At 49.8% G+C, this 10,379-nt stretch overlaps 1 protein-coding gene across 1 annotated transcript; it reads left to right on the top strand.

Annotated features, from left to right (window-relative positions):
- The first annotated feature begins 8,192 nt into the window (after positions 1-8,192).
- LOC123129989 (3-ketoacyl-CoA synthase 6-like) lies at positions 8,193-9,761 on the top strand. The gene has a single exon (XM_044549943.1). It carries the CDS (start codon positions 8,204-8,206, stop codon positions 9,665-9,667), a length of 1,464 nt encoding a protein of 487 aa, XP_044405878.1. The 5' UTR covers positions 8,193-8,203; the 3' UTR covers positions 9,668-9,761.
- Positions 9,762-10,379: the final 618 nt, after the last annotated feature.

Below are 10,379 nucleotides of genomic sequence, written 5' to 3'. Positions count from 1 at the left end.
ACAGATGACTTAAGCAGATATGGGTATATCTACTTAATGAAACATAAGTCTGAAACATTTGAAAAGTTCAAAGAATTTCAGAGTGAAGTTGAAAACCATCGTAACAAGAAAATAAAATTTCTACGATCTGATCGTGGAGGAGAATATTTGAGTTACGAGTTTGGTGTACATTTGAAACAATGCGGAATAGTTTCGCAACTCACGCCACCCGGAACACCACAGTGTAATGGTGTGTCCGAACGTCGTAATCGTACTTTACTAGATATGGTGCGATCTATGATGTCTCTTACTGATTTACCGCTATCGTTTTGGGGTTATGCTTTAGAGACGGCCGCATTCACGTTAAATAGGACACCATCAAAATCCGTTGAGACGACGCCTTATGAACTATGGTTTGGCAAGAAACCAAAGTTGTCATTTCTGAAAGTTTGGGGCTGCGATGCTTATGTGAAAAAGCTTCAACCTGATAAGCTCGAACCCAAATCGGAGAAATGTGTCTTCATAGGATATCCAAAGGAAACTATTGGATACACCTTCTATCACAGATCCGAAGGCAAGACTTTTGTTGCTAAGTTCGGAAACTTTCTGGAGAAGGAGTTTCTTTCGAAAGATGTGAGTGGGAGGAAAGTAGAACTTGACGAGGTAACTGTACCTGCTCCCTTATTGGAAACTAGTACATCACAGAAACCTGTTTCTGCGACACCTACACCAATTAGTGAGGAAGCTAATGATAATGATCATGAAACTTCAGGACAAGATACTACTGAACCTCGTAGATCAACCAGAGTGAGATCCGCGCCAGAGTGGTACGGTAATCCTATTCTGGAAGTCATGCTGCTAGATCATGATGAACCTACGAACTATGAAGAAGCGATGGTGAGCCCAGATTTCGCAAAATGGCTTGAAGCCATGAAATCTGAGATGGGATCCATGTATGAGAACAAAGTATGGACTTTGGTTGACTTGCCCGATGATCGGCAAGCAATTGAGAATAAATGGATCTTCAAGAAGAAGACTCACGCTGACGGTAATATTACTGTCTACAAAGCACGACTTGTCGCAAAAGGGTTTCGGCAAGTTCAAGGGGTTGACTACGGTGAGACCTTCTCATCCATAGCGATGCTTAAGTTTGTCCGAATCATGTTAGCAATTGCCGCATTTTATGATTATGAAATTTGGCAGATGGATGTCAAAATTGCATTCCTGAATGGATTTCTGGAAGAAGAGTTGTATATGATGCAACCGGAAGGTTTTGTCGATCCAAAGGGAGCTAATAAAGTGTGCAAGATCCATCGATCCATTTATGGACTGGTGCAAGCCTCTCGGAGTTGGAATAAACGCTTTGATAGTGTGATCAAAGCATTTGGTTTTATATAGACTTTCGGAGAAGCCTGTATTTACAAGAAAGTGAGTGGGAGCTCTGTAGCATTTTTGATATTATATGTGAATGACATATTACTGATTGGAATAATATAGAATTTCTGGATAGCATAAAAGGATACTTGAATAAGAGTTTTTCAATGAAAGACCTCGGTGAAGCTGCTTACATATTAGGCATAAAGATCTATAGAGATAGATCAAGACGCTTAATTGGACTTTCACAAAGCACATACCTTGACAAGATTTTGAAGAAGTTTAAAATGGATCAAGCAAAGAAAGGGTTCTTGCCTGTGTTACAAGGTGTGAAGTTGAGTCAGACTCAATGCCCGACCACTGCAGAAGATAGAGAGAAAATGAAAGATGTTCCCTATGCTTCAGCCATAGGCTCTATCATGTATGCAATGCTGTGTAGCAGACCTGATGTGTGCCTTGCTATAAGTTTAGCAGGGAGGTACCAAAGTAATCCAGGAGTGGATCACAGGACAGTGGTCAAGAACATCCTGAAGTACCTGAAAAGGACTAAGAGCTCATCGTAAACGGTTACGTTGATGCAAGCTTTGACACAGATCCGGACGATTCTAAATCGCAAACCGGATACGTGTTTACATTAAACGGTGGAGCTGTAAGTTGGTGCAGTTCTAAACAAAGCGTCGTGGCGGGATCTACATGTGAAGCGGAGTACATAGCTGCTTCGGAAGCAGCAAACGAAGGAGTCTAGATGAAGGAGTTCATATCCGATCTAGGTGTCATACCTAGTGCATCGGGTCCAATGAAAATCTTTTGTGACAATACTGGTGCAATTGCCTTGGCAAAAGAATCCAGGTTTCACAAAAGAACCAAGCACATCAAAAGACGCTTCAATTCCATCCGGGATCTAGTCCAGGTGGGAGACATAGAGATTTGCAAGATACATACGGAGCTGAATGTAGCAGACCCGTTGACTAAGCCTCTTCCACGGGCAAAACATGATCAGCACCAAAGCTCCATGGGTGTTAGAATCATTACTGTGTAATCTAGACTATTGACTCTAGTGCAAGTGGGAGACTGAAGGAAATATGCCCTAGAGGCAATAATAAAGTTATTATTTATTTCCTTATATCATGATAAAAGTTTATTATTCATGCTAGAATTGTATTAACCGGAAACATAATACTTGTGTGAATACATAGACAAACAGAGTGTCACTAGTATGCCTCTACTTGACTAGCTCGTTAATCAAAGATGGTTATGTTTCCTAACCATGGACAAAGAGTTGTCATTTGATTAATGGGATCACATCATTAGTTGAATGATCTGATTGCCATGACCCATTCCATTAGCTTAGCACCCGATCGTTTAGTATGTTGCTATTGCTTTCTTCATGACTTATACATGTTCCTATGACTATGAGATTATGTAACTCCCGTGTGCCGGAGGAACACTTTGTGTGCAACCAAACGTCACAACATAACTGGGTGATTATAAAGGTGCTCTACAGGTGTCTCCAAAGGTACATGTTGGGTTGACGTATTTCAAGATTAGGATTTGTCACTCCGATCGTCGGAGAGGTATCTCAGGGCCCTCTCGGTAATGCACATCACTTAAGCCTTGCAAGCATTGCAACTAATGAGTTAGTTGCGGGATGATGTATTACGGAACGAGTAAAGAGACTTGCCGGCAACGAGATTGAACTAGGTATTGGATACCGATGATCGAATCTCGGGCAAGTAACATACTGATGACAAAGGGAACAACGTATGTTGTTATGCGGTCTGACCGATAAAGATCTTCGTAGAATATGTAGGAGCCAATATGGGCATCCAGGTCCCGCTATTGGTTATTGACCAGAGACGTATCTCGGTCATGTCTACATTGTTCTCGAACCCATAGGGTCCGCATGCTTAAGGTTTCGATGACAGTTATATTATGAGTTTATACGTTTTGATGTACCGAAGGTTGTTCTGAGTCCCGGATGAGATCACGGACATGACGAGAAGTCTCGTAATGGTCGAGACATAAAGATTGATATATTGGAAGCCTATGTTTGGATATCGGAAGTGTTCCGGGTGAAATCGGGATTTTACCGGAGTACCGGGAGGTTACCGGAACCCCCCGGGAGCTATATGGGCCTTAGTGGGCCTTAGTGGAAGAAGAGGAGAGGCGTCCAGGGCTGGGCCGCGCGCCCCTCCCCCCTAGTCCGAATAGGACAAAGAGAGAGGGGGCCGGCGCCCCCCTCCTTCTCTCTCTCTCTTTTCCACCTCGCGAATCCTATTCCAACTAGGATTGGGGGAGAAGTCCTACTCCCGGAGGGAGTAGGACTCCTCCTGGCGCGCCCTATGATGGCCGGCTGACCTCCCCCTCTTGAACCTTTATATACGGAGGCAGGGGAAGCCCAGAGACACACAAGTTGATCGACGTGATCATATTCTTAGCCGTGTGCGGCGCCCCCTTCCACCATAGTCCTCGATAATATTGTAGCGGTGCTTAGGCGAAGCCCTGCGACGGTAGTACATCAAGATCGTCACCACGCCGTCGTGCTGACGGAACTCTTCCCCGACACTTTGCTAGATCGGAGTCCGGGGATCGTCATCGAGCTGAACGTGTGCTAGAACTCGGAGGTGCCGTAGTTTCGGTGCTTGATCGGTCGGGCCGTGGAGACGTACGACTACATCAACCAAACGCTTCCGTTGTCGATCTACAAGGGTACGTAGATCACACTCTCCCCTCTCGTTGCTATGCATCACCATGATCTTGCGTGTGCGTAGGAATTTTTTTGAAATTACTACGTTACCCAACACATACTACTAACAATTTCAACTTTTTTTAGAAAAGGAGGATGACTCTCGGCCTCTGCATCTGGGAGATGCATGTGGCCACTTTATTGATTATTCTCGAGGACCTTACAAAGTATTACAACAATATACCCGAATCCGCCGTCTTGTCAACATATGCCACTAATCCTATCCATATGATGAAGGGGTGGCCAAATACCCATACCACTCACCTAAGCCTATCATCAAAAGCTAGAAGCCCCAGCCGAGCCACATACCGGGTCTGGGGCATAAACTGGTCTGACGCACTCACATGTGTCGTCGCCGCCATCTTCCATAGGTCCGTCTTCAGAGCAGACATTGAGGCTTCTACCTTGTCAGGCCACACTACCATCGACGCCACCTGACGCCAGACAACTACCTCCTCCTGCGCGAGTCCATCACCGCGCATCGGGCACCGAGTCTCCACTGCGCCACGCCGCCGAGATCCGCCATCATCAATGTGTAGGATGAAGCACCGCTCCACCAGAAAAGCCGCCCACTGGTCCCTTGATCCCATGTACGCCTCCAAGAATGACGCCCCCACGGAGAAAACGATACCAAGATGCCGCCGTCATCTGATCTAGGGTTTCCCCCGGAGGTAGCGGATAGAGGTCTCGAGCTTCTCCGCGGCGATGCCTTCAAGAAGGTAATGACACAAAAGGGTGCCATCAACGCCGGTCTTGGCATCAAGACGAGAACGAGGTTTTCACCCGGATCTGCTTGAAGAACCTCCATCAAGCATCGTGTGCACGGGTCGTCGCCGATCTGAGTCACCGCACATCGAGCAGGCCGCACCGGCCAGATCCGATCTATCCGGAGGGCAAACCACGCATGACGCGGACCCAACCACCAGGCCCTCCATGCCGCCACCGCCGATCCGAGGTCAGATGATCCATCGCCGCAGACCCGGCCGCCGCCGCTGAACGTAGCCAAGGCCGCTGCCCGAAGCAGGGCCGGCCGCCGTGCCCGCCACCATCGCCGCCCTAGGCTGAGGCGGCCGCCGCGCCGCCGCCGCTCAAGGCAGGCCCGCCACGCCACCAAGGCCAGATCGGCCATGACACCAGACGCCGCGGGGCTCCGCACCGCCCATAGGCGCAGGAGAGAGGAAAGGCCCCCGCCACCGCCGTCAGCCCCCGGGCTATAGGCCGGCAGCGTCCTTCGGCGGCGGCGAAGGGAGGTATGGAAGGACGGGGAGCCCTCGGCGGCTAGGGTTGAGATCCCGCCCAAGTCGCCCGAGCGGGGGCGACGCAGGGGCGATGCGCTGTTGTGACCATCAGTTAAAGTGAATCTGCTCCCTTGGCTCAACCCCGATGCTGTTGTTTGCCTTGCCCAAGCCCTTTTCTAGTTTCCGATGGACGTATCAATGGATATTTCCTTCGCTCGACTGATTTTCCTGCCTGTCCGTGTACTATGGAGATTCGGTCTCCTTTTGTTTCTCAAAACAAAATCTCGTCAACGCTAGACGCATCCAGCCAGTGGCGGAGCTAGCATTTGACACCAGGGTGGTCCGCCCCAAATTTTTTTGATAAGCAATATGACATGTGAAAGTTCTAACTAATTACCAATATCACAAAGAAATAGATCAATATCACAATATGGACTTGCAAAAACACTAAAATCCTCAATTAAATCTCTGTTTTGCATAAAAAAGCCTACATAGTACATACTACATGGACCATAGTACATACCTTGAGAAGTTCAATGAGACTATGTTTCTGGTTTACGCTTTTGCATTGCCATGAAGGTATCAATTATATCATCTTCATTCACCTCGGAGAAAGCATCCCTCTCAATTTATGTGACTAGACAATCATCCAAAAGACTATCGCCCATCTTATTTCTCAACTTGCTCTTGACTAAACTCATGGCAGAAAAGGAAAGGAACAGATGGGTAGTTTGGTACTCCTTTCCAACTCTGTTTGAAAGCATGCGTAAATTACACGCCTTTCCAACAGTAGCTTAAGCTACTGGCCATTTGAGCGAAGATGTTGTGAGCATGAAACTAAATACACAACCTTATTACAGCCCCTCAATCCAATTAAGACCCATAATACAACATGAATTCTGTTTAATTAAGCATGGCTGGACCTGGACAGTAAGTTCAACATTCAGTTCAATGCCTCAAAAGTATAAAACAAAATTAACAGTCTCAGATTTCTGATGCAACCATCAACCAGTGTAAGATGTCTGAATTAGCCTTTTCTTCTCAGTTTAGGATGTTGTGGTGTACTCCCTCTGTAAACTAATATAAGAGTGTTTAGATCACTACTTTAGTATTCTAAACGCTCTTATATTAGTTTAAGGAGGGAGTACCTTGTAACTAGTAATTACTCGGATCAAAAATTATATTACCACACAAGCAGTGCACAACACAACAAATAGCAAGCAAACCCTAAATCAAAAATTGGGGAATTTGGGAATGGATGAATGGTACCTCAAATTAGGCCGAGTCGAGTGCCGTAGTGCGGACTGGGCGGCGCCGCCGGCTTGCAGGGGCGCCAGGCGGCCGGGACAGGGCAGGGTCGCGGCCGGGGGCGGTGGCAAGGCTGGCGCCGAGCGCCTGGCAGGGCGAGGGCGCAATGGGGAGGCATGAGGCCAGGAGCAGAGGAGCCTCCTGGGCGGCCGGCGAGGCCGCGAGGCAGGCAGAGGCCGGGATGGGGGCGGCCGGCGGCTGGGTGTCGCGTAGAGGGTCAGCGTGCTGTATGCCTGTATGTGTGTGGTGCCTGGGGTCTAGCTGAGAGCGAGAGCGTTGATTGTTTTGGGTCAAACTGTTGTTGGGCCATTTTTTTCCTTCTCTGGCCCATCTATATAGGTATAGGCCGGGTCAAAATCCCAGGGTGGGCCGCGGCCCACCCTGGCCACCCTGTAGCTCCGCCACTGCATCCAGCAACCAGCCTGGGCTTCCCACTAGCACGTACGCGCCACGCGCGCCTGCAGCTTTTGTGTGTCACGGCGTTGCATGCTAGCCGGACGTACGGGCCGCATCCACGTGCTCCTCCTGACTTGCGACTGCTGCCACCTGTGCAGTACAATCTCGCTGAGATCGCCGACTCGACTCTGGCCACCAGGTGACGCTTCCGATCAACTAGACCGCGATCTTCTCGAACCTTGCTTTGATACCACTTGTTAGAATAAATTCGAGGCATACCGTCGATCATCCGAGGATCAAGCAATCACACGAGCACGACACCGAGATTTGTTAACGAGATTCACCGATATGGCTACATCTCCGGGCCCTGACTATGGGCGCTCCTCCCCATGACACCGTCACAATACCGCACACCGGCCACCCGGTCGCCGACACATGCCGCCGGCTCCCCCTTGTGCGCCTGTGCTATTATGTTGGTATAGATTACATCGTGTGTCTATCTCCGCTATATATGAGAGGCCTAGTATACAAGTGTCCTATTAGGACACGACTTCATATCTTATCTAAACACAATACAACTACAAGTCCAACTGTAACCTAACTCGTAAACTATATTCGACACAACTCTAACACCATGTATATGATATTTGAACAAGGAAATTAATGCGCTAGTGTATCAATCGCTCTCACCCAGCGACCAATAACAAAGTGACGAACTATAACACGTGCTTTGTTAGGAGAGAGGAATTAATCTCGGCCGGTACACGTCAACAGCCACTCCGTGGCACATTATCATGCATTCTGTGAGATTCGAAACATGAGAATTAGGAGATAATCGAGTTTGTATCCATGAAACCACGAGTCGAGAAGGCGACGGGATGTGACAGTCGCCAACGACAACTGTCACGAGACTTAATATTGTGAAAGGATGGTGCAATGCATGGGCTTCATTTATTTGTATGTGGACCATGTCCATGCCAGATATTTTGGAATCAGAATGGTTGCTTGTAATGGTGACAGCATCGGCGGCTACAAGTGCAAGAAAGAAGCACCTAATTAGTAAACAGTTGGACGCATAAACATTAATTACGGCGTGCTTTTAAAATCTCCTAATATAAAGTGTTTCTTACACCTTCATCATGTTCAACAACGAAGCTCCACGATGGGTGTGCGCCTCAGCGACATGCTCATCTCACCATCCCATCTCAAACACTCGTTCGAGATCATCGTGAACAACTTCCTCCTCCTCGTCGCCACACCGGCCATGGCCCTCGTCGTTCTTCGTAAAGCCGCGCAGCTCGGACCCGGCGAGATCCTCTCCCGCCTCCATGGCTTGTGGCAGGTTCACGTTTCGCTGGCAGTGTTCCTTCCATTCGCCTTGGCCACCCTCTACCTCATGAGTCGCCCTCGCAGCGTCTACCTCGTCGACTACGCTTGCTGCCGGCCTAAATCCAGTTGCCGCGTATCCATAGCCTCCGCCACCGAGAATGCTCGCTTTTCGCTCGATGATGGCGGTCACCAGTTCATGGCGCGCATGCTCAAGCGCTCGGGCCTCGGTGACCAGACTTACGTCCACCCTTCGTTGCACTACATTCCGCCGCGCTCCAGCTTAAGTTCATGCAGTGACGAAGCGGAGCAGGTCATCTTTGCGGCCGTCGACGACCTGCTCGCCAAGACGGGCATAAGTCCTGAGGCGATCGACATACTCGTCACCAACTGCACCACCTTCAACCCAACGCCGAGCTTGGCTGACACCATCGTGAACAGGTACAAGCTCAGAGCCGACATCCGGAGCGTGCACATCTCCGGCATGGGGTGCAGCGCCGGGGTGATCTCCTTGGAGGTGGCGAGGAACCTCCTGCACGCGGCGCCCCGTGGCGCGCGCGCCCTAATGGTGTCCACGGAGTCCACCTCGCTGGTCAACTATACGGGGAAGAACCGCGCGATGCTGCTGCCTGCCGCCTTGTTCCGCATGGGAGCGGCTGCGGTGCTGCTGTCGACGTCCACATCCATGTCCCGGTTCCGGCTCACGCACATCGTGCGGACGATCACCGCCGCGCAAGACAGAGCGTACCGGTGCGCGTACCAAGAAGAGGACGACGTGGGGGAGATGGGAATAAACCTGTCCAAGGAGCTCGTGGCTGTCGCCGGCGACACGCTTCAGGCCAACATCGTCGGAATGGGGTCCCTCGTACTCCCACCATCGGAGAAGCTGCTCTTTGCGCTCTCGTTCGTTGCACTTAAGGTTTTCAACAAGAAGATGAAGCTATACGTCCCCGATTTCCGCACGGCCTTCCAGCACTTTTGCATCCATTGTGGTGGCCGGGCTGTGATCGACGCGGTGCAAACTACCTTACGCTTATCGGATGAGAATATTGAGCCATCGCGGATGACGCTGCACCGGTTCGGGAACACATCTAGCAGTTCGTTATGGTACGAGCTTGCATACATCGAGGCGAAGAGACGGATGTGCAAGGGCGACCGGGTGTGGATGGTTGGGTTCGGTTCTGGGTTCAAGTGCAACAGCGCCGTGTGGCAGTGCATCAGGCCGGCCAGCAACACCGATATTGGCACGCCTTGGGCTGATTCTATCCATATGTATCCGTTGAACATCTCTCGAAAGTAAGCTAAAATTAAGGTCTGTGCACGTACAAGTACGCCTCGATTCGCACAAAAAGATTTTCATTTGTTCATGCAGCAATGAACAACACTTTCACAGGCTAATCTTGATTTATCCTCAAATATAGCTAAATGTAATTGTGTTTGGGTTAAAGATAGGAAAATAAATTATGTTCGTGGACAAGTAGAGGAACATATAAAACACATTCAGGCGTGTATCTGGTGTTATAGAGTTCTTTAGCATGAAAAGGAATTGGACATGTGAGGGCTGAACTCTTAAGACCTTTCCTAGTGTTTTCAAATTAACATTGTCTTAATGAGGTGAGAGAGGATGGAAGTGTCTCTTGAGGCCGTCTCTAGACACAAGCGAGTACATAGAGACTTAAAACTAGGGTTTTGCCTTCAAGAGCCGCGTCTCGTGGGTCGCACTACGGCTCACGAGGCGAACCCCGCCGCCGCCCCAACCACCCCCTCCTCCACACTCCTCCCCCTCACCGCCGTCGGCGGCGGCGGCGGGGCGCCCCTCCCCTGCTTCCTAGCGCGCACACTCCCGCACATCGGTGAACCCCTTCTGGATCTTGAACCCCCCTCCTCCCCGCTGACCCTGGCTTGCCTGGGGTGGCACGGCCGTCAGCGGGTGCGGGGGTGGTGCGGGTTGCGGCCACTCAACCTTGCTGGTGCGGCTCCTCGCGTATGAGCCGGTGGTCGTGGAAGTGGTT

The sequence above is a fragment of the Triticum aestivum genome, chromosome 6A, assembly GCF_018294505.1.
Source record: "Triticum aestivum cultivar Chinese Spring chromosome 6A, IWGSC CS RefSeq v2.1, whole genome shotgun sequence".
In the NCBI taxonomy this organism is placed as follows: Eukaryota; Viridiplantae; Streptophyta; class Magnoliopsida; order Poales; family Poaceae; genus Triticum; species Triticum aestivum.
Note: the sequence above shows the minus strand (reverse complement) of the source record. Positions and strands in the feature narration are given on the sequence as shown.

What these genes read in the sequence shown, in the direction of transcription:
- LOC123129989 (XM_044549943.1), top strand. Translation starts at nt 8,204, where the DNA reads ATGGGTGTGCGCCTCAGCGACATGCTCATCTCACCATCCCATCTCAAA.